Here is a 24,313-nt window from a genome sequence, read left to right on the forward strand (position 1 = left end):
CAGGCGGTGTGTGGTCATCTGCACCGAGGTCCTGGGAGTCCATCCAAGATGTTGGCGTCCACTGGTCGCACATGGCTGTGGGTGCACAAAATGGCGGCGCCCATCCATCACACGCGGCGTCAGCGGGACAAGATGGCGGCGCCCGGAGGCCACACGTAGCCCTGGAGGAAGAAGATGGCGGCGCCCGGAGGCCACACGTAGCCCTGGAGGAGGAAGATGGCGGTGCTCGCTGACCACACGGGGCCGTGGAGAGATTGTAGTGGCGGTCCGCATCCGCTTGCAGAGACCGCAGCGACCGCCCGGGCCTGGTATACCACCCTTTGCAGGTGGACGAACGGGCTGGGCAGCGCTGTAGGGGGTGTTTGGCTTGCCCGCAAAAATAGCAGCGGGGCCCCCCGGGGTTGCCGGGCCGTCTTGCAGCGCAAGCTTATGGGGGAGTGTGGGGCATTGCCTCGGAGTCGGCAGCAGAGGGATTCCACGCTGCCCAGGGGGATCCCGCGCGGTCGGGGGCGTAGGCGCGGGCGTTTCGGGAGGCCATATCCAGGGAGCCGGCAAGGGCCTGTGCCTCCTTGAGGCCTAGAGTTTCTTTCTCCAGCAAACTCTGGCGGATTTGAGAGGACAGCACACCCGCAACAAAAGCGTCCCGAATCAACAGTTCAGTGTGGTCGTTTGCTGAAACTTGTGAGCAGCTGCAGTTTCTCCCCAACACTAGGAGCGCACGGTAGAATCCTTCCAGTGACAGACCAGGAATTTGCCGCCTCGTTGCTAGTAGATGCCGGGCGTAGACCTGATTTACAGGGCGAATGTAATGTCCTTTCAGCAACTCCATCCCGGCATCGAAGTCGCCCGCGTCCTCGATGAGGGTGAAGACTTCTGGGCTTACCCTCGAGTGCAGGATCTGCAGTTTCTGTTCTCTTGTGGGTATGTTTTCTGTCATTCCGAGGTAGCCGTTGAAGCACAGTAGCCAGTGCTTGAAAGTCACCGCCGAGTTTACTGCGTGGGGGCTGAGTTGCAGACGCTCCGGCTTGATTCGGAGCTCCATCCTTTAAATCTAGCTTATTAAATTGATGCACAATCAATGACTACTAAAGCGAGGTTGTAGTCCAACCGAAGGCTTTAATAAGCTAGATGTTTTCCCCAGCAGCTCAGGTACAGAAAGGAAGCTGCTGGGGCGGCACGGGCTCTTATACCCCGCCTTGCAGGACAGAGCTACCATACAGGCTCGACCTATGGAAAGCATACATTATCTACCAATGGTGTTTCAACATTACTAGGTACCGTAATACCTCTACACAGACTACCACAAATACTTTTTAAAGAAGCATTCAAAATAATGAGCAAATGTTTGAAAATTGTGGCTTTAATGTTTACAGAAACACCGCCTGTGGACAGTCACTTCCAGTGATCCAGACTCGAGTAGGCGGAGGCCCTTAGAATTCACAATCCTGCCCACCTTACGTTTTAACAACAAATTTTCTACATTCACTAGCCTCCGATTCCATCCCTGGGGGCTTGGAGCAGAGGCGCCATTTCCTACGGGTTCATCCTGAGGTTAAATGTGGCCCCGTTGGCCTGCACCGGGTGGGGTGAGTGTGGGAGAGGGGTGGTGCTGTTGGTGGAGGAAACACAGGAACTGTTCCTAATATCCAAGCCGGAAAAATCAGCACTGTTCGATGACCGCCTCTGATCCTTGTACTTTGCTACCTTTTTGGGCCTACACTTCAGGCTTCCCTCCCCACCTCCTCACCGCAACCCACGCACCCCCCCCCCCACCTCCTCTCCGCAACCCACGCACCACCCCCCCCCCCCCCCCCACCCCCCCTCCCCACCCCTCCCTCCCACACTACATTCGGGCTTCTTCATTGGCAGAACTAAACCATCCCTGACCTCGGGGGGTCGCTTTCATGGACTGAATCACCGCGACCATCTTCCTCTGCACTCGACAGTGCAGTGCTCCCTCAGTACTGATCCTCCAATAGTGCAGCACTCCCTCAGTACTGACCATCTGACAGTGCAGCTCTCCCTCAGTACTGACCCTCTGACAGAGCAGCGCTCCCTCAGTACTGACCCTCTGACAGTGCAGCACTCCCTCAGTACTGACCCTCTGACAGTGCAGCGCTCCCTCAGTACTGACCCTCTGAAAGTGCAGGACTCCCTCTGTACTGACCCTCTGACAGTGCAGCGCTCCTTCAGTACTGACCCTCTGACAGTGCAGCGCTCCCTCAGTACTGACCCTCTGACAGTGCAGCGCTCCCTCAGTACTGACCCTCTGACAGTGCAGCGCTCCCTCAGTACTGACCATCTGACAGTGCAGCACTCCCTCAGTACTGACCCTCTGACAGTGCTGCACTCCCTCAGTACTGACCCTCTGACAGTGCAGCGCTCCCTCAGTACTGACCCTCTGACAGTGCAGCGCTCCCTCAGTACTGACCCTCTGACAGTGCAGCGCTCCCTCAGTACTGACCATCTGACAGTGCAGCACTCCCTCAGTACTGACCCTCTGACAGTGCTGCACTCCCTCAGTACTTAACCTTCTGCAGTTCAGTACTGCCTCAGAACTGACCGTTGGCAACAACAATAGCCTGGAGTCATGTAGCTTCTTTGACCCATTCAAACATCCCAAAATTGATTTCAGATTTGTTCTGAATTGGAACTCTGGATGTCAGATCCTAGTGGAATGAATTGGACACACTGAACGCCGAACACCATGCCAACATTTTCAGGGCAGGGTAGCCCATCTCTGATTCCCGCTCCCCCCAAAACCCTGGCCATGACACAAGCCTGTTTTGTTCATGCCGCTCGCAATCGGTCCCAATCTGAATTGCAGCTGTGTGTGTGTTCAGCACACAAACAATTCCATCGAGTATCCTGGCCCAACTCCTTCCCACCAACACACACCCTCACCCAGCTGCACCCACACACGCACTCACCCACCGCACTCACCCCCCCAACACACATGTCCACTCACATACACTCACAGCCACACCCACACACATACCCACACAGACACCCACACACCCACTCACACAGACACCCACACACCGTACAAAGCACCCTAATGTGCAACGAAACCTGTTACAAATAGTGGTTGTGAACTGAATTGGTTCTTGTCAGAAGAACTGTGCGACCATGATGTGCAAGCACGATCATGTTTCACCAAGAGGGAGAGGAAGTCAAGATGAGGAGATTTCCAATCTGTGCCTGTTCATCGCCCTCAGCCGAGGGACACTCACAGTCGACGAAGGAACGGAAACGATTTAGTCCAGGAACAACGGCAAAGACGCAAACAGGAAGCACAAAATATACGAGAGCATTGTCTGATTGGCTGCTCCAGAATGAATACTGTAATCCTTTAATCCAGAACGTTCGGATAACACTGAGAGAGGAATAAGAAGAGGGAATGAAAATCAAGGTCATATTAACCGTGTCCTTTTATTCTATCTTCACCCGTTTAACACATATTCCACTCCCGAATCACCGCGATCATCTTGCTCTGCACTCGACAGTGCAGTGCACCCTGAGTAATGACCCACCGACAGTGCGGCGCTCCCTCAGTACTGACCCTTCTGCAGTTCAGCACTCCCTCAGTCCTGACTCTCTGACAGTGCAGCACTCCCTCAGTCCTGACCCTCTGACAGTGCAGTGCTCCCTCAGTACTGACTCTCTGACAGTGCAGCACTCCCTCAGTCCTGACCCTCTGGCGACGCAGCATTCCCTCAGTACTGACCCACCGACAGTGCAGCGCTCCCTCAGTACTGACCCACCAACAGTGCAGCGCTCCCTAAGTGCTGACCCTTCTGCAGTTCAGCACTCCCTCAGTCCTGACCCTCTGACGGTGCAGCACTCCCTCAGTACTGACCCTCTGACAGTGCAGCACTCCCTCAGTACTGACCCTCTGACAGTGCAGCACTCCCTCAGTACTAACCCTCTGACAGTGCAGCAGTCCCTCAGTACTGACCTTCTGACAGTGCAGCACTCCCTCAGTACTGACCCTCTGACAGTGCAGCGCTCCCTCAGTACTAACCCTCTGACAGTGCAGCGCTCCCTCAGTACTAACCCTCTGACAGTGCAGCACTCCCTCAGTACTGACCCTCTGACAGTGCAGCACTCCCTCAGTACTGACCCTCTGACAGTGAAGCACTCCCTCAGTACTGACCCTCTGACAGTGCAGCACTCCCTCAGTACTGACTCTGACAGTGCAGGACTCCCTCAGTACAGACCCTCTGACAGTGCAGCACTCCCTCAGTACTGACCCTCTGACAGTGCAGCACTCCCTCAGTACTGACCCTTCTGCAGTTCAGCACTCCCTCAGTCCTGACTCTCTGACAGTGCAGCACTCCCTCAGTCCTGACCCTCTGACAGTGCAGTGCTCCCTCAGTACTGACTCTCTGACAGTGCAGCACTCCCTCAGTCCTGACCCTCTGGCGACGCAGCATTCCCTCAGTACTGACCCACCGACAGTGCAGCGCTCCCTCAGTACTGACCCACCAACAGTGCAGCGCTCCCTAAGTGCTGACCCTTCTGCAGTTCAGCACTCCCTCAGTCCTGACCCTCTGACGGTGCAGCACTCCCTCAGTACTGACCCTCTGACAGTGCAGCACTCCCTCAGTACTGACCCTCTGACAGTGCAGCACTCCCTCAGTACTAACCCTCTGACAGTGCAGCAGTCCCTCAGTACTGACCCTCTGACAGTGCAGCACTCCCTCAGTACTGACCCTCTGACAGTGCAGCGCTCCCTCAGTACTAACCCTCTGACAGTGCAGCACTCCCTCAGTACTGACCCTCTGACAGTGCAGCACTCCCTCAGTACTGACCCTCTGACAGTGAAGCACTCCCTCAGTACTGACCCTCTGACAGTGCAGCACTCCCTCAGTACTGACTCTGACAGTGCAGGACTCCCTCAGTACAGACCCTCTGACAGTGCAGCACTCCCTCAGTACTGACCCTCTGACAGTGCAGCACTCCCTCAGTACTGACCCTTCTGCAGTTCAGTACTACCTCAGTCCTGACCCTCTGACAGTGCAGCAATCCCTCAGTGCTGACCCTCTGACAGTGCAGCACTCCCTCAGTACTGACCCTCAGACAGTGCAGCACTCCCTCAGTACTGACCCTCTGACAGTGCAGCACTCCGTCAGTACTGACTCTCTCACAGTGCAGCACTCCCTCAGTACTGACCCTCTGACAGTGCAGCACTCCCTCAGTACTGACCCTCTGACAGTGCGGCACTCCCTCAGTACTGACCCTCTGACAGTGCAGCACTCCCTCAGTACTGACCCTCTGACAGTGCAGCACTCCCTCAGTACTGACCCTCTGACAGTGCAGCGCTCCCTCGGTACTGCAGAAGGTGTGTACCAGTGTCGAACCACATGCTGACCTTCGAGTCGGATGTGTTCCCCAATTTTCTGTCTTTCTGTTTATTCATTCCTCCCCCTCAGCTACAGAACCCGCAACTTTAACTACCGGTAGTTGGTTTGAATTCAAACAGCACAGGCAGGAAGCCTGCTTAGTTCTGGTAGCTTATGTGGTTAGCCGATCACACAGCACATTGAACAGAGGGAATACAGGAAGTGCAGCGAAGAATTCAGAGATTTTCTTCTTAATTGAAGGACAATTTTAAAATGGGTTTAGGGGCTCAGTGATCTGAGTGGTTGAATGTATTGATATCTATGAAGGATGTGGACATGGTGCAACAAATGCTCCCTCAGAACTGACACTATGACCCTGTTGTGTTCTGTCAGTCCTGTCGTGGAACTGGCTGCCTGGATAATGGGTTCAATTGTGCATGGTAGAGAGTTCATGCCACAAGCAGTGAACTTGGTGGATGATGTTAGTGCTGTGACCAATGTCTCTGCTGATGGCTGCCTCACATCTCTCCTGGATGGATTGTCGGGCTGTGTGACAATTAAACTCTGCACTTCCTGCAGGAATGCTGCTCCCTGGCTTACCAATTTCGGATTCTGTGACATTTTTGGTTCTGTTGTTGACGATGTGACATGCGATGGTGCCATCAGCGACGTGGAGCCTCAGGACACTGGTCACAATGTACAGTCCGAGCTTGTTGGTGCTGCTCTCTGTCTGCACCAGTTCCTCAGGAAAGGTGCTGTTGTCTGATTTATTCACCCAGCGCACTCCTGCCTCTGGGTACCCTCCACTGCTCGAACAGTTGAGCTCCATCTGACCTGGAGCCACATCTCCGAGTTGATTGAGCTTGATCAGCGGCTTACTGTACTGGGCTGCCAGTTCAATAAAGGAAACAGAGTCAGTAACGTCGGCCGATTGAAATCAATCTGCCCCCCCCGTCCAGCCCCAATGCCCCGACAACTAATCCTCCCCAACCTCCGGAAGCTCTCCTGAACCCCGCGTTGATTCAATTGGCAACGGGCTCTTTGACTGCGTGAAGCCACCTGCACACACCATGCCTTGCTGGCTGCGGCCTTGACAATTGGGCGGGGGGTGGGGAGATAGAGGGATGTGGGAAAAGCAAGAGGAGGAGGCTATTCATCCCCAGAAGCTGTTTGCGATGAGTCGCAGTTCACCCACCCCGCATCGTAAAATCCCCTCGAAAACCCAACTCGTTTCCTCAAACCATTCACCCAACAGCAAAACACCCCGAAAACGTTCATGGTTTGGGCGTTTGCCTCCAAGCCCAGGATTCTCTGATCATTGGGATTCTTTCTCCCGCTGGCAGCGCACTCCCACCCAGGGGTTTCCCAGCGAAGGTGGGGCGGCTGCCATGGGAAATCCCATTGACAAGCGGCAAGAGTAGAGCATCACGGCTGGTTGCCCAGAAACACGCGGCTGGGGGAATCGGAGAACCCAACCCAGTGTTTTGTTTTTGGGGGGGGGGGGGGGGGGAGTGTGGTGAGGATCACAGGCCTGTGATCTGCGTGACCTCATTTAACCCTTACATTTTCAGTCTCAGTGGGGTGGGGCTGGCGGAGGGTGGGGGGAGGGGGAGAGGGGGAAAGGGGAACGGCTCGAATCTTTCTTACCGACAACATACAGCTGAATGTAACAGTGCTTAATGGACGGTACATCCTTCCGCTTCACTTGTATCACGCAGTGGTAGCAACCTTCGTCTTTGAGATTAACCTGGTGAAGACGGAGGTTGAAATTGCCCTGTGTCGAGTTGTCAATGAAGTCCGTTCGCCCGGTATAGTTGGGGCCACTCAAGTTGCAGTCACTCCGCATCGCGCAATAGGCCTTCACCATTTCCGGATCACCACCCTCGACCTGCTCCCTCTGCCAGTAAACCCTCTCGATCAGGCCGCCATCAGAGCTGCAGCGGAGGACGGCATCCCCCCCGTGATGCGCCACATCGTTAATGTATGAGCCTCGTGGGCAAGAGGAATCGATCGATCCTGAGCAGCAAACAAAAGAATCAGAGCATCACGGGATGGGTCTGCCGCAGAGTGAGGCCATTGTGGCTGTCGTGTCTGTGCTGGGCCTCTTGGAGGAGCACCTTACCCAGTCCTACTCTTCCCCCACCCCCCACCTTCTCCCCCTTACACTGCACATTTTCCCCTCTTCGTATAACAATCCGACTCTCCTCTGAAATCCTCGATTGAATCTGCCCGCCCCTCCTCCATCCCTCCCTCCCTGCACACTCTCCGGCAGCGAGTTCCGGATCCGAACTCCTCGCCGGTCAAATGGTTCCTCCCCATGTCGCTGTCCCTCTCACCAATCATCTTAAATCTCCAGCCTCGCTGGTTCTCGATCAATGGGAATGGTTTCTCCCTCTAACCACTCTGTCCAGATCAACCCACCACCCCCATCCCCAGCTCCCACCGTCCCCTCGAGATTTTGGACACTTCAATCAAATCTCCCTCTTGACCTTTTCGTCACCGGAGAAGGACGGTCCCAGATTCTCCGATCGATCCACGACAATGAAGTTCCTCATCCCTCCATTCTCGTGAATCTTTCTCTGCGCTCTTTCTCTCTAATGTCTTCACATCCTTCCAACCTGCTCAAACTTTCCTCATCAGAGGGACCTGTTCATTGATGGGAGGTTTGCGAGCCTGGGGAAGTTGGAGGAGAAATTTGGGCTCCCCTCGGGGAACATGTTCAGGTATCTGCAGGTAAAGGAGTTTGCTAGGCGGCAGGTGGAGGGATTCCCTTTGCTTCCCGCGAGGGGGGCGAGTGACAGGGTGCTATCGGGGGTCTGGGTCGGGGATGGGAAGATATCTGATATCTACAAGGTAATGCAGGAGGTGGAGGAGGCGTCAGTAGAGGAGCTAACGGCTAAGTGGGAGGGGGAACTGGGGGAACAGATCAAAGACGGGATATGGGCTGATGCCCTGGAGAGGGTTAACTCTTCCTCCTCATGTGCGCGGCTTAGCCTCATCCAATTCAAGGTGCTGCACCGGGCCCACATGTCCGGGACTAGGATGAGTAGGTTCTTTGGGGGCGAAGATAGGTGTGTCAGGTGTTCAGGGAGTCCAGCGAACCATGCCCATATGTTCTGGGCATGCCCGGCACTGGAGGAGTTCTGGAAGGGGGTGGCGAGGACGGTGTCGAGGGTGGTAGGATCCAGGGTCAAGCCAGGCTGGGGACTCGAGATTTTTGGGGTTGCGGTGGAGCCGGGAGTGCAGGAGGCGAGAGAGGCCGGTGTTTTGGCCTTTGCGTCCCTAGTAGCCCGACGGAGGATCTTACTACAGTGGAAGGATGCGAGACCCCCAAGCGTGGAGACCTGGATCAATGACATGGCGTGTTTTATTAAGCTGGAGAAGGTCACATTCGCCCTGAGAGGATCGGTACAAGGGTTCTTTAGGCGGTGGCAGCCTTTCCTCGACTTTCTGGCTCAGCGATAGGGAACTGGGTCAACAGCAGCAGCAACCCGGGGGGAGGGGGGGGAAAAAGGGGGGGGGGGGGGGCGTTGACTATGTTTATTTAATTTAAATTTATTTTTAAGTTCTCATGTTGTTTACTGGGTTTGGGGGGTGGGGGGGGGGGGCGATATATGCGTTGCTACGGTCTTGGGGGTGTTAAGCTTATTATGTTGTTTTATTGTTGCTTGTTACTGTTTGTTGTTATATATTTTGTAAAAAATTTTCAATAAAAATTATTTTTTTTTAAAAACTTTCCTCATCAGACAAACCCCCTTCATCCCAGGGATTGGCCCAGTGATCCCTGTCAGAACTGCCTCCAATTCCAGTGTCACCCTCCCCAAGTGAAGACACCAGAACTGTGCATGGTGCTTCCAGTGTGGCCTAACCAAGGGATATGGAGACCAGCTGCGGGATTCTCCATTGGTGGGATTCTCCGCTCTGCCAGCAGCGCACCCACACGGGTTTCCCGATGGTGTGGGGTGACCACAGTGGGAAACCCCAGGGGCCGGCTGCAGGAATGGAGAATCCTGCTGCTGGCAGGGGCGCACCACGCTGGAAAACTGGGCTGGTGTGACGGAGAATCCCATCCAAAAACTGCAGATCTCCAGGTGTGGTCTGACTAAGGGACACGGAGACCAGGGGCGAAATTCTCCGACCCCATGCAGGGTCAGAGAATCGCCCGGGGCCGCTGAAATTCCCGCCCCCGCCATGGCAGAAATTCTCCGCCACCTGGGAATCGGCGGGTGTGGGAATCACGCCGCGTCGGTTGGCAGGCCCTCCGCAGTGATTCTCCGGCCCGCGATGGGCAGAAGTCCCGCCGCTGACAGGCCTCTCCCGCCGGCAGGAATCAAAGCACGTCTGGTGCCGGCGGGATTGGCGGCGTGGGCGGGCGCCGGGGCCCCCACGGTGGCCTGGCCCTCGATCGGGGCCCACCGATCGGCGGGCGGGCCTGTGCCATGGGGGCACTCTTTTTCTTCTGCCCCGCCATAGCCTTCACCATGGCAGGGGCGGAAGAGACCCCCTCCCCTGTGCATGCGCCAGTATGACATCAGCAGCCGGTGACGCACCGGCGCATTCGCCGACTCCACCGGATGGCGAAGGCCTTTCGGCCCCGGCTGGCGGGGCGCCAAAGGCTGTTCGCGCCGGCCGGCGGAGCGGGAGCCACTCCGGCGAGGGCGTAGCCCCTAAAGGTGCGGAGAATTCCGCACATTTGGGGAGGCCTGACGCCGGAGTGGTTCATGCCACTCTGTCCCGCCATGTCCCCCCCACCCCGCGGGGCAGGGAAGAATCCCGGCCCAGAACTGTGCACAGTGCTCCATGTGTGGTCTAAACAAGGGATATGGAGACCAGAACTGTGCACAGTGCTCCATGAGTGGTCTCACCAATACCCTGTACAGTTGGAGCGAGACTTCCTGACTCTTATACCCCATCCTCCCCTTACAATAAAGGACAACATTCCATTTGCCTTCTTATCAACGCTGGCTATACCTGCATACTGTCTTCTTGTGATTCTCATACAAAGACACCCAGATTCCTCTGCATTGCTGCATTCTGTAATCTCCCTCCATTTAAATAAGATGGCCAGTCTTGTGGGGTAGTGGGTTCCCGTCCCTGCCTCTGAGCCAGAAGCTCCGGATTCAAGTCCCACCCCAGGACATGATGACCAAGGAAGATGGGTTCATAACGTGGCCAAGACAGGTTGAGTGTCAACCTGCAAAACCCTTCCAAACACATCAATGGCTGATGGTAAGAGTGGGAGAGACTGCTCGTCAGTCACACTTGATGTGGAGTGGGCCCATCAAGCTAAAAAAAACCATAGAACCATAGATCCATAGAATCCTTACAGTGCAAGAGGCCATTCAGCCCACTGAGTCTGCACTGACCCTCTGAAAGAGCACCCTACCTCGGCCCACTACCCCACCATATCCCCGTAACCCACCTAACCTTTGGACACTAAGGACCAATCCTAACTTGCACATCTTTGGACCATGGGTGGAAACTGGAGCACCCGGAGGAAATCCACGCAGAAACGGGGAGAATGTGCAAACTCCACACAGACTGCCACCCAAAGCCTGAATTGAACCCGGGTCCATGGGTGCTGTGAGGCAGTAGCGCTAACCACTGTGCCATCGTGCTCCCCCACTGGTGACAGACGAACGACCTCTTCCAGGAATAACTAGCTCCAGGAAGAGATGAGAGCCTGCCTTGGGGCACCACTAGCTACAGGAAGACAATTCGAATGGAAGTGTAACTAATATGCTGCTTACATTTTCCCGTCTTGTACTCCATCAGCCAATTTTCTTTGTCCACTCACTTAACCTATCTCTATCCCTCAGCAGGTCCTGTGAATCCTCCTCATATCTCACTTTCCCACCAATCTTTGTATCATCAGCAAATCTGGCCACAGTGCCGCCGATGACCTCATCCAAGTCACTGATGCAGATCGTGAATACGTGACACTCCAACAATCGTCACTGTGATACTCCACCACTCCACTCGTTACAACTTGCCAGCCCAGGAATTATTCCAGGAATTTACACTCAGTCTGAACTAGCTCGAATGCAGATATATTCCTTCTTATCTAATTGAAGCGATCGAGCAGTTTCAGCCGATGCTCTCTCGAGTTTAGACTCAAATTGTATTGCATTACAGACAGTTGTGGTAAGTCAGCCACATTTTTCTGTGGGTCTGGAGTCACACGTAGGCCAGAGTTTCAGTTATGGAATCAGGGTATGGTGGTGGTTACGTTATCTGGTTAGTTATGCAGACATCTCAATGTGTTGTCCAGCAATATGGATCCCACCATGGTAAGCGGAAACTTAAATTCAATTAATTAAATAAATCTTGTAGATAAAGTTGGTCTTGGTAAAGATGACGGCTGACGGCTAGTTGTAAATAATGTTGGATTGTCACAATTTACAACAACTGCGACTTGGCCTCAACTGCGATATTCTTATGGCTGAATTTCTGACCGGACTTCAGGGCCTGGTATGGGCACAGGCACTGGTAAGCGCACGTGAAGTGTGCGAAATAGGCAGCTGATTTGCCATCGCCCACCTTTGTGCCACTGCACAAAGAAAACAATTAACCTCTGACTGTCCTGAATATATGTCTGTCACAGCAATTAGCCTTTGCCTGTCCTCACAATGTGCCTTACAACAGTTAGCCTCTAACTATCCTCAAGATATGTCAGTTACATAACTTTTGTTAGACTGTGTCACGAAGCAATTAGTCTCTGACTGTCCTCGTGATGTGACTGATAGCAGTTAGCTTCTAACTGTCATAACATGTGCCATTCACAGTTAGTAGTCTCTTACTGTCCTCAAGACCAATTGGGCTCTACCTGGTCTGCCCAGATCTAAACTTTACAGCAATTGACCTCTTAATTGTCCTGAAGGTAGTACTAAGGCAATTAAACTCTGACTGTCCTCAAAATGAAACAAATGGTAGGAGGAGGGTGGAAAACTGTCAGATATACCGCCACTCCGGGTATTTCTCTCTATTGATATCCCCAACCAAAGCAACCCCATGATAGCCACTCAAGAACAGTCAAGATTTTGGGCTTCTGAGAATCACACAGCAAAGGGGTGAACCATTTGGCCCACCCTGCCTGTACTGGCTCTTTGAAAGATTTACCCCACTCTGGTTCTTCTCCCAATTCTGTTCAATCTGTGAACAGAATTCAATCAATTCAATCTCCCCCTTAACCTTATCCGCTCCGAGGAGAACAATCCCGGCTTCTCCAGTCTCTCCACATAACATCCTCCATTCCAAACAGGATAACACCCACCTGTTACAGCAGCAAAAACTGATAGCCATAGCCCAAGTAAAAACAGCTCCATCCTGAAAGAGAAAAGGATTGTTTCCGTTAATGTTGGGGTTTTGAACAGTGGGGGTTCAACTCTTCCACCCTCTGTACAACACCACTGCTCCCCCGCACCCGCCCCCCGACGCATCCCAATCCCAAATCCTCAATCTCCCCTTACCTCCTGATCTAAGGTACCAGATCCTCGAGCCAGCGAACGCATTATGCTTCCCAATGTGAATTTTCCCTTGCGAAGAGCCAGTCAGCTTTTCGACCTGGAAGGGCATCGTAGTGGCTGTTATCTACCGGCCCCACTGGCTGGAATATAACTCCGGTAGTTGCCCCCTTCATCCCTTCTGCCCACCCGTCCTCAGCACTTACCCATTCACCTCTCCCTTACAACAAGGGAGGGGAGAGGTCAGATTGTGTCCCTATTCTGGTATAAACAGCAGTGATGCACAGTATACTGGATCAAAACAGCGAGTGAGGAAGAGAGAAAGAGAGAGGGAGAGGGAGATGGGAAGAATGTGTATTGTAATCACAGTTGTAGTTAGTTCCGCATGTCACAGTGACTGATTAAACGGAATGAGGTCGAGCTGAACTTTGGGAGAATTTGATGGAGTCATACCTGGCACAAAGGAAGATGGGTGCGGTGATTAAAGGTCAATTATCCAGCTCCAGGACATCACTTCAGGAGTTCCTCAGGGTAGTGCCCTAGGCCCAACCATCTTCAGCTGCATCATCAAAGACCTCCCTTCCATCATAAGGTCAGAAGTGGGGATGTTTGCAGATGACTGCACAATGCTCTGCACCATTCACTACGCATATAATGAAGCAGTTCATGTCCAAATGCAGCAAGACCTAGACAATATCCAGGCTTGGGCTGCCAAGTGGCAGGTTACATTTATGCCACACAAGTGCCAGGCAATGGCCATCTCCTACAAGAGAGGATCTAACCATCTCCCCTTGACATTCAATGGCATTTCCATCACTGAATTCCCCAAAATCAATATCCTGGGGGTTACCACTGATCAGAAACTGAACTGGACTAGCCACATTAATAATGTGGCTACAAGAGCAGATCGGAGGCTGGGAACCCTACGGCAAGTAACTCACTTCCTGACCCCTCCAAAGCCTGACCATGATCTACAAGGTGCAAGTCAGGAGTGTAATGGAATACTCCCCGCCTGCCTGGATGAGTGCAGCTCCAACAACACTCAAGAAGCTCAACACCATCCAGGACAAAACAACTCTGTTTGATTGGTGTCCCTTCCACAAACATTCACTCCCTCCACCACTGACGAACAGTGGCAGCCGTGTGCAACATCTACAAGATGCACTGCAGTAACTCACCAAGTTCCTTAGGCAGCAGCTTCCAAATCCAGAACCACTACCATCTCGGAGGACAAGGGCAGCAGATACATGGGAACCCCACCACCCTGGGGGTTCCCTTCCAAGTCACTCACCACACTGACTTGGAAATATATCAGCCGTTCCTTCACTGTCGCTGGGTCAAAATCCTGGACTCACTCCCTAACAGCACTGTGGGTGTACCTACACCTCAGGGACTGTGGCGGTTCAAGAAGGCAACTCACCACCACCAATTATAGATGGGCAACAAATAATGAACTGGCCAACGACTCCCACATCCAGGCACTGAACAATTTTTTTAAAACACCAACGAGATACCACAGGACTCAATGTCCTGTTTCTCAAAGTACTTGGTTATAATTTTGACCAAAAAAAAAAATCGTATCAACATTCAACAAACATCCAAATTCCTAAATGAGCAGTAGCCAATCAGCTACAATAGCTATCCCTGATGTAATCACAACTGCACATGTAACCACAGCTGGCATCTGGATACTGGTGCTCCACGGATTAAAGTACGAGGAGAGATTAATCGCAAAATGGAATTTTGAAGATTAAGGGGGGGTGGGATTTGATCAAAATTTTGGGGATATTGCGAGGAACAGATCGGGGTAGATAAACTATTTACACCTGTTGGCGGGAGTCTGGGACGAGGGTAACAGAATCTAAAACGAGACGCTGACCTTCCGGGAGGGAAATTCCAGAAAGACTTCCACACATAAAGGGTGGGAGATGTTTGGAATTCTCTCCCCGAAACGGAGATTGATCCATTCGTTCATTTTCAATCTGTGAGATTTGATCCAAAGGTATTCAGGGATGTGGGGTGAAGGCAGGGAAATGAAGAGAGAGCACAGAACAGCCTGATCTCATTGAGTGGAGGACTAGCCTCGAGGGGCTTTTCTTTTCATTTGGGATGTTGGTGTCACTAGATTTGAGCCAGATGGGGTTTTACAACAATCAATAATAGTTTGTTTCATGGCCAAGGACTTTTGATTCAAATTTCACCATCTGCTGTGGTGGGATTCGAACACTGGTTCCCCAAAGCAGTGTACTGGGTCACTCTGTGAACACTAGCCCAGTGACAATACCACTACACCACTGTTGAATGGCTTCCTGTTGTTCCAGACAGACAGAGCACAGACAGAGAGAGTGAGAGTGAGGCGAATTGAGAGACAGAGAGAGAGACAGACATACAGAGTGAGAGTGAGACAGAGAGAGAGACAGATAGACAGAGTGAGACAAAGAGAGAAAGAGACATACAGAGTGAGAGTGAGACAAAGAGAGAGACAGGCAGCATAAGAGTGAGACAAAGAGAGAGACAGACAGACAGAGTGAGACAAAGAGAGAAAGAGACAGACAGAGTGAGAGTGAGACAGAGAGAGAGACAGACAGACAGTGAGACAAAGAGAGAGAGAGACAGACAGAGTGAGAGTGAGACAAAGAGAGAGACAGGCAGCATAAGAGTGAGACAGAGAGAGAGACAGACATCAGAGAGAGTGAGACAGAGGGAGACAGAGTGAGAGTGAGACAAAGAGAGAGACAGATAGTGAGAATGATTTAGAGAGAGAGACAGAGAGTGAGTGAGATAGGGAGGCAGACAGCATGAGAGTGAGACAGAGAGAAAGAGACAGACAGAGAGAGTGAGACAGAGAGAGAGAGACAGAGTGAGAGTGAGACAAAGAGAAAGAGACAGACAGAGTGAGACAGAGAGAGAGAGACAGATTGAGAGTGAGACCAAGAGAGAGAGACAGGTAGAGTGAGAGTGAGACAGAGAGAGCCAGACAGCATGAGAGTGAGACAGAGAGACAAACTGCATGAGAGTGAGACAGAGAGAGAGGCAGACACATGAGAGTGAGACAGAGAGAGAGGCAAACAGCATGAGAGTGAGACAGAGAGGCAGACACATGAGAGTGAGACAGAGAGAGAGGCAGCATGAGAGTGAGACAGAGAGACAAACAGCATGAGAGTGAGACAGAGAGACAAACAGCATGAGAGTGAGACAGAGAGAGAGGCAGCATGAGAGTGAGACAGAGAGACAAACAGCATGAGAGTGAGACAGAGAGACAGACAGCATGAGAGTGAGACAGAGAGACAGACAGCATGAGAGTGAGACAGAGAGACAAACAGCATGAGAGTGAGACAGAGAGACAGACAACATGCGAGTGAGACAGAGAGAAAGAGACATGCGAGTGAGACAGAGAGAAAGAGACAGCGAGTGAGAAAGAGAGAGAGAGACAGAGTGAGACAGAGAGAGAGAGACAAACAGAGTGAGAGTGAGACAGAGAAAGAGACAGAGAGTGAGACAGAGAGAGAGAGACAAACAGAGTGAGAGTGAGACAGAGAGAGAGAAAGATAGCATGAGAGTGAGACAGAGAGAGAGAGACAAACAGAGTGAGAGTGAGACAGAGAGTGAGTGAGATAGAGAGAAAGATAGCATGAGAGTGAGACAGAGAGAAAGTGACAGACAGAGCGAGACAGAGTGAGAGTGAGACAGAGAGAGATGGAGTGAGTGTGATAGAGAACCAGAGAGAGACGGAGAGAGAAATAGCAACAAAGACAGAAATTCTGAGGAAGATACAGAGAGTGAGAGAGAGAAATGGAGCAAGCCGCAGAGACTGAAAGAAAAACAGGGAGATAAGAGAGTGAGAGCAAGAGAGAGCTAGAGATAAAGTGAGATGGAGAAAGAGAGAGTTCATAAGGGAGAGGGGCAGAAAAGACAAGCAGAAGTAGAGAGGGAGGGAGTGAGGCAGAGAGAGAAAGAATGAGGTGAGACATAGACATAGGGAGAGAGGGACAGAGAGACAATGCGAGAGAAAGAGACACAAAGAAACAGCAGGAGGGAGAAACCCAGAAACAGAGAGAGAAACAGAGGGTGAGAGAGAAAGAGAGAAACAGGGTGAGTGAAAAGACAGAAAATGAAACAGAGAGACAGAGGTAGAAACACAGACACAGAGAAACAGAGAGAGAGAGAGGGACAGAGATAGAAAGAAAGAGGGACAGAGAGAGACAGACAGAAACAGACAGAGGTAGAGAGACAGCTAGAGAGACACAGAGAGAGAGAGACAGACAGAGAGGGACAGAGAGAGAGAGAAATAGACAGAGATATAAGAGAGGGGCAAAGACAGCGAGAGAGATGGACGGAGAGGCAGAGAGTGGGAAACAAGGATAAAAAGAAACAGAGAGAGAGAGAGACAGACAGAGCTAGAGACAGAGAGAAACGTGTGAGAGAGAGGTACAAAAAGAGAGAGACAGACAGCAAGAGAGAGGTACAGAGAGAGAGACAGACAGAGAAACAAACAGAGGGAGAGAGAGAAACAGACAGATAGGGACATAAGAGGCAGAGAGAGTGAGAAACAGAGAAAGTGATGGAACAGTTCTGAAATGCCTCAGCAAAAGCTGCCTCCAGCCAGTAAATGCAGGATTAGAAAGTTGCAGAAACTTACCCTGATAACTGGGAATACCAGATCGCTGAGCGAGAGAGAGTGAAAGCCAAGTACACACAAACGTAGGGTCAGCACAGAGCCGTCACATCAGCTCTGACAGAAACATATACTGTCAGAATCAAATCACAAGCTTCCCACACCGCATTCCCGAGTAGGGCCAAGCCGCCGGAGATCTGAGCTTCTCACACAAATGGAGGCGTGATTCAGTCACTCTGCCCAGTACAGCCACACTGTTAACCCTTTCACCCCGAAACAACGGATCACCCAACATTCCAGACACAGAGGAGAATTCACAACTCCTCCCACACTCCAGCCAAACCCTTCCCAAAATAATCAGACCCCAAGTTTCCAATTCTGATCCAAGTGACCTGCAAGTTCATTCAATTGCTTGTGCTCGACACATCATAAAATATCAAGGTAAGATTAATCCACCAATGATAAATCCCAGGGTAGGTGCACCACAGGGAAACATACAGGATAAATCGCCCATGAATTCATTGCAGCTCTCCCTCAGTCCCGACCCTCTGACAGTGCAGCACTCCCTCAGTACTGACCCTCTGACAGTGAGGCGCTCCCTCAGTCCCGACCCTCTGACAGTGCAGCACTCCCTCAGTACTGACCCTCTGACAGTGCAGCGCTCCCTCAGTCCCGACCCTCTGACAGGGCAGCTCTCCCTCAGTCCCGACCCTCTGACAGTGCAGCACTCCCTCAGTCCCGACCCTCTGACAGTGCAGCACTCCCTCAGTCCCGACCCTCTGACAGTGCAGCACTCCCTCAGTCCCGACCCTCTGACAGTGCAGCACTCCCTAAGTACTGACCCTCTGACAGTGCTGCACTCCCTCAGTCCCGACCCTCTGACAGTGCAGCACTCCCTAAGTACTGACCCTCTGACAGTGCAGCACTCCCTAAGTACTGACCCTCTGACAGTGCTGCACTCCCTCAGTACTGACCCTCTGACAGTGCAGCACTCCCTCAGTCCCGACCCTCTGACAGTGCAGCTCTCCCTCAGTCCCGACCCTCTGACAGTGCAGCACTCCCTCAGTACTGACCCTCTGACAGTGCTGCACTCCCTCAGTACTGACCCTCTGACAGTGCAGCACTCTCTCAGTACTGACCCTCTGACAGTGCAGCTCTCCCTCAGTCCTGACCCTCTGACAGTGCAGCTCTCCCTCAGTCCCGACCCTCTGACAGTGCAGCACTCCCTCAGTACTGACCCTCTGACAGTGCTGCACTCCCTCAGTACTGACCCTCTGACAGTGCAGCACTCTCTCAGTACTGACCCTCTGACAGTGCAGCACTCCCTCAGTACTGACCCTCTGACAGTGCTGCACTCTCTCAGTACTGACCCTCTGACAGTGCAGCGCTCCCTCAGTACTGACCCTCTGACAGTGCAGCTCTCCCTCAGTACTGATCCTCTGACAGTGCAGCTCTCCCTCAGTCCAGACTCTCTGACAGTACAGCGCTCCCTCAGTACTGATCCTCTGACAGTGCACTCCCTCAGTACTGACCCTCTGACAGTACAGCGCTCCATCAGTAATGACCCTCTGACAGTGCAGCACTCCCTCAGTACTGACCCTCTGGCAGTACGGCACTCCCTCAGTACTGACCCTCTGACAGTGCAGCGCTCCCTCAGCACCGACCCTCTGACAGTACAGCACTCCCTCAGTACTGACCCTCTGACAGTGCAGCACTCCCTCAGTACTGACCCTCTGACAGTACAGCACTCCCTGAGCACAGACCCTCTGACAGTACGGCACTCCCTCAGTACTGACCCTCTGACAGTGCAGCGCTCCCTCAGTACTGACCCTCTGACAGTACAGCACTCCCTCGGTACTGACCCTCTGACAGTGCAGCACTCCCTCAGTACTGACCCTCAGACAGTACAGTGCTCCCTCAGTAATGACCCTCTGACAGTGCAGCGCTCCCTCATTACTGACCCTCTGACAGTACAGCACTCCCTCAGTACTGACCCTCTGACAGTACGGCACTCCCTCAGTACTGACCCTCTGACAGTGCAGCGCTCCATCAGCACTGACCCTCTGACAGTACAGCACTCCCTCAGTACTGACCCTCTGACAGTGCAGCACTCCCTCAGTCCCGACCCTCTGACAGTAAAGCGCTCTCTCAGTACTGACCCTCTGACAGTGCAGCACTCCCTCAGTCCCGACCCTCTGACAGTGCAGCACTCCCTCAGTCCCGACCCTCTGACAGTGCAGCACTCCCTAAGTACTGACCCTCTGACAGTGCTGCACTCCCTCAGTCCCGACCCTCTGACAGTGCAGCACTCCCTAAGTACTGACCCTCTGACAGTGCAGCACTCCCTAAGTACTGACCCTCTGACAGTGCTGCACTCCCTCAGTACTGACCCTCTGACAGTGCAGCACTCCCTCAGTCCCGACCCTCTGACAGTGCAGCTCTCCCTCAGTCCCGACCCTCTGACAGTGCAGCACTCCCTCAGTACTGACCCTCTGACAGTGCTGCACTCCCTCAGTACTGACCCTCTGACAGTGCAGCACTCTCTCAGTACTGACCCTCTGACAGTGCAGCTCTCCCTCAGTCCTGACCCTCTGACAGTGCAGCTCTCCCTCAGTCCCGACCCTCTGACAGTGCAGCACTCCCTCAGTACTGACCCTCTGACAGTGCTGCACTCCCTCAGTACTGACCCTCTGACAGTGCAGCACTCTCTCAGTACTGACCCTCTGACAGTGCAGCACTCCCTCAGTACTGACCCTCTGACAGTGCTGCACTCTCTCAGTACTGACCCTCTGACAGTGCAGCGCTCCCTCAGTACTGACCCTCTGACAGTGCAGCTCTCCCTCAGTACTGATCCTCTGACAGTGCAGCTCTCCCTCAGTCCAGACCCTCTGACAGTACAGCGCTCCCTCAGTACTGATCCTCTGACAGTGCACTCCCTCAGTACTGACCCTCTGACAGTACAGCGCTCCATCAGTAATGACCCTCTGACAGTGCAGCACTCCCTCAGTACTGACCCTCTGGCAGTACGGCACTCCCTCAGTACTGACCCTCTGACAGTGCAGCGCTCCCTCAGCACCGACCCTCTGACAGTACAGCACTCCCTCAGTACTGACCCTCTGACAGTGCAGCACTCCCTCAGTACTGACCCTCTGACAGTACAGCACTCCCTGAGCACAGACCCTCTGACAGTACGGCACTCCCTCAGTACTGACCCTCTGACAGTGCAGCGCTCCCTCAGTACTGACCCTCTGACAGTACAGCACTCCCTCGGTACTGACCCTCTGACAGTGCAGCACTCCCTCAGTACTGACCCTCAGACAGTACAGTGCTCCCTCAGTAATGACCCTCTGACAGTGCAGCGCTCCCTCATTACTGACCCTCTGACAGTACAGCACTCCCTCAGTACTGACCCTCTGACAGTACGGCACTCCCTCCGTACTGACCCTCTGACAGTGCAGCGCTCCCTCAGTACTGATCCTCTGACAGTGCAGCACTCCCTCAGTCCTGACCCTCTGACAGTACAGTGCTCCCTCAGTAATGACCCTCTGACAGTGCAGCGCTCCCTCAGTACTGACCCTCTGACAGTACAGCACTCCCTCAGCACAGACCCTCTGACAGTAGGGCACTCCCTCAGTACTGACCCTCTGACAGTGCAGCGCTCCCTCAGTACTGACCCTCTGACAGTACAGCACTCCCTCAGTACTGACCCTCTGACAGTGCGAAACTCCCTCAGTACTTACCCTCTGACAATGCAGCGCTCCCTCAGTACTGACCCTCTGACAGTGCAGCACTCCCTCAGTACTGATCCTCCAACAATGCAGCACTTCCTCAGTATTGACCCTCAGGCAGTGCAGCACTCCCTCAGTACTGGCCCTCTGACAGTGCAGCGTTCCCTCAGTACTGACCCTCTGACAGTGCAGCGCTCCCTCAGTACTGACCCTCTGACAGTGCAGCACACCCTCAGTACTGACCCTCTGACAGTGCAGCACTCACTCAGTACTGACCCTGTGACAGGCAGAGCTTCCTCAGTACTGACCCTCTGACAGTGCAGCACTCCCTCAGTACTGACCCTCTGATAGTGCAGCACTCCCTCAGTACTGACCCTCTGACAGTGCAGTACTCCCTCAGTACTGACCCTCTGACAGTGCAGCACTCCCTCAGTACTGACCCTCTGACAGTGCAGCACTCCCTCAGTACTGACCCTCAGGCAGTGCAGTGCTCCCTCAGTACTGGCCCTCTGACAGTACCGCAGTCCCTCAGTACTGACCCTCTGACAGTAGGGCACTCCCTCAGTATTGACCCTCTGACAGTGCAGCGCTCCCTCAGTACTGACCCTCTGACAGTGCAGCACTCCCTCAGTACTGACCCTCCAACAATGCAGCATTTCCTCAGTATTGACCCTCAGGCCGTGCAGCCCTCCCTCAGTACTGACCCTCCGACAGTGCAGCGCTCCCTCAGTACTGGCCCTCTGACAGTGCAGCACTCCCTCAGTACTGACACTCTGACAGTGGAGCACTCCCTCAGTACTGACCCTCTGACCGGCAGAGCTTCCTCAGTAGTGACCCTCCGACAGTGCAGCATTGCCCTCTGACAGTGCAACTCTTTCAGTACTGACCTTCTGACAGGACTGTGTTCCCTCAGTACTGACCCCTTGAGGGGACGGTATGTCCTGTGCAGGAACGTGGAGCAGGGATTATGGATCCCGAGTCTGCGGAAGAGAGTCTGGAACTCTGGGCCTTCTGAATCAGAGCAAAGTATTGAGCTTGCTGCACGTTGAGCCACAGCGGGCAGGTGATAAACTCTGGCAAGCTACTCTATTAGCTGAAAACTATAATTGAAATCTGTCCATTGAGACCATCCGATGACTGATGAGGATTAACTGCTCTGAACCTGCCCTGACATGACTGCAATAGAATGCCAACTTTGATATCTCACCACAGCTATTGAGTAAGACACTCACTGTGAACTGGGTTGGCAGTCCCTGAGAAATATAACTCTGTGGTCACGTTAATTACAGTTCAAGGTGAATCGGCTCTGAACCGATCGAGGTGCTATTGAGAACTGGAAGCAACTGTCAGGAATGTGGGGAGCCCGTGATCTCCTGGTGCCAGACATTGTGTCGACATTGAGCCAATCTGGCGGAACAGGTCTGCATCACTTCTCACTCTGTCTCCCTGCAGGCTTGAGGGGCTGGAAGGCCTCGGCCTGCTCCTCTCTCGGATCTTTTCCCGAGGATGTGCGCTAACCTCCAGCAGAGGATACTGGGCAGGAGTGGGACGTAATAAAGGTACAGAAGGAGAGGCCTTGTGTCTCTCCAGCTCCCTTCCATTCCCCTCAGGACATCTATGGGCAGCACGATAGCACAGTGGTTAGCACAATTGCTTCACAGCTTGAGGGTCCCAGGTTCGATTGCCAGCTTGGGTCATTGCCTATGTGCAGTCTGCACGTTCTCCCCGTGTCTGCGTGGGTTTCCTCCGGGTGCTCCGGTTTTCTCCGGTTTCCTTCCACAGTCCAAAGATGTGCAGGTTAGGTGGATTGGCCATGCTAAATTGCCCTTAGTGTCTAAAAATAGTTAGATGGGATTACGGGGACATGGTGGACGTGTGGTCTTAGGTCGAGTGCTCTTTACAAGGGCCGGTGCAAATTGGCCGAATGGCCTCCTTCTGCACTGTAAATTCTATTAATTCTATGTTCCCAAAGTCTTTCCCTGACACTGTAGGAGTGTTTTCCATGCGCGCTCACTGCTGTAACGTAGGAACCGCGGCAGCCAATTGGAGCCCAGTAGGTGCCACACACAGCAATGTGAGAATGATCCATCATCTGATTTTTTTAATGATGTAGGCTGAGGGATAATTATTGTCCGCAAGTCACCGGGAAGAACTCCCCCCTCCCCACAACCCGACCCATCCCTTACACTTCCACCTGTATTCTCCCTCAGTACTTGTGGTGAATGTGATTCACACCAGATTATAATCTGCATGTGTTTATATTGTAAGTGCAATTGCACTACCTGACCACCAGGGGAGTAGCTCTGGCATTGCTCGAGAATTTTACTGGGCTTCTCCCTTGGCTCCGCCCAGGACTCCTCCCCCCGGAGCTGCTGTATAAAGATCAGTGCCACATGGTCAGCCGGCCAGTTCACCGCAAGTTCAATGGCTAATAGGCTGGCTCTGTTGTGAGTATATTAAAACCGCTATTCTAATCCTACAAGCACGTGTCCGTAGATTTGTTGGTTCCAACAATTTAATATACTCAGGAAACAGTTGAAGAAATCATGGAAGCAGCCCTCAAGCCCGGACGCCTAGAACTCGACCCACAGGATGCAGAGGCTAAGGAATTTTTTTCCCACTGGCTGAGATGTTTTAAAGCCTACCTGGCAGAAGCCAGCACCGCCGGAACAACGGAGGAACAAAAACTCAGCCTACTGCACGCGAGGGTAAGCCACAGAATCTCCACACAGCTGAATCCGGCCGGTTCTTACACCGCAGCGCTGGCAATACTGGACAAAATGTACGTTAGGCCCATTAACGAGGTTTATGCACGCCACGTGTTTACGACTCGCCATCAGCGGCCTACAGAAATGCTTGCTGAATTTGTAAGGGAATTGAACAATCTTTCCAATGACTGTAATTATCAAGCCGTTACCGCGGCTGAACATAGGGAGCTTGCTGTGCGGGACGTTTTCGTGGCGGGCCTAAGGTCTAACTATGTGCGCCAAAGACTGCTAGAAAAGGGGGCCCAGGACTTAGACACTACTGTGGAGGCTGCTACCACTATGGAAGGTTCCTTCCGCAGCCTCACCTCATTTCCCGTGGACCCCGCGACCTCATCGTGGACCCCCGACCAACAGTCCCCCCAAGCCTGTGCCGCATGGCCCCCCAGCTACCGCG

General features: G+C 53.0%; 1 protein-coding gene across 2 annotated transcripts; it reads right to left on the minus strand.

The window, feature by feature from the left end:
* Positions 1-3,040: 3,040 nt before the first annotated feature.
* On the minus strand, positions 3,041-22,049 carry LOC119975252 (ICOS ligand-like). Of its 2 annotated transcripts, none has more exons than XM_038814935.1 (5): positions 22,039-22,049; positions 12,619-12,671; positions 6,993-7,361; positions 5,946-6,233; positions 3,041-3,376 (listed from the first exon to the last, which is right to left on the minus strand). In XM_038814935.1, exons 2-5 carry the CDS (start codon positions 12,668-12,670, stop codon positions 3,258-3,260), a joined length of 828 nt encoding a protein of 275 aa, XP_038670863.1. In that variant the 5' UTR covers position 12,671; positions 22,039-22,049; the 3' UTR covers positions 3,041-3,257. The 2 variants fall into 2 exon arrangements, with proteins under 2 accessions (XP_038670863.1, XP_038670862.1); XM_038814934.1 differs by lacking the exon at positions 22,039-22,049 and adding an exon at positions 17,448-17,667.
* Between the last annotated feature and the right edge of the window lie 2,264 nt (positions 22,050-24,313).

The sequence above is a fragment of the Scyliorhinus canicula genome, chromosome 12 (genome assembly GCF_902713615.1).
Source record: "Scyliorhinus canicula chromosome 12, sScyCan1.1, whole genome shotgun sequence".
In the NCBI taxonomy this organism is placed as follows: domain Eukaryota; kingdom Metazoa; phylum Chordata; class Chondrichthyes; order Carcharhiniformes; family Scyliorhinidae; genus Scyliorhinus; species Scyliorhinus canicula.

What these genes read in the sequence shown, in the direction of transcription:
- LOC119975252 (XM_038814935.1), bottom strand. Translation starts at nt 12,670, where the DNA reads ATGGAGCTGTTTTTACTTGGGCTATGGCTATCAGTTTTTGCTGCTGTA. An exon ending in AGTTTTTGCTGCTGTAACAG is followed by an intron (nt 7,362 to 12,618) that starts GTGGGTGTTATC and finishes TTTGCTGCTCAG; the next exon opens with GATCGATCGATTCCTCTTGC. An exon ending in TGTCACAGAATCCGAAATTG is followed by an intron (nt 3,377 to 5,945) that starts GTAAGCCAGGGA and finishes TTCCTCTCTCAG; the next exon opens with TGTTATCCGAACGTTCTGGA.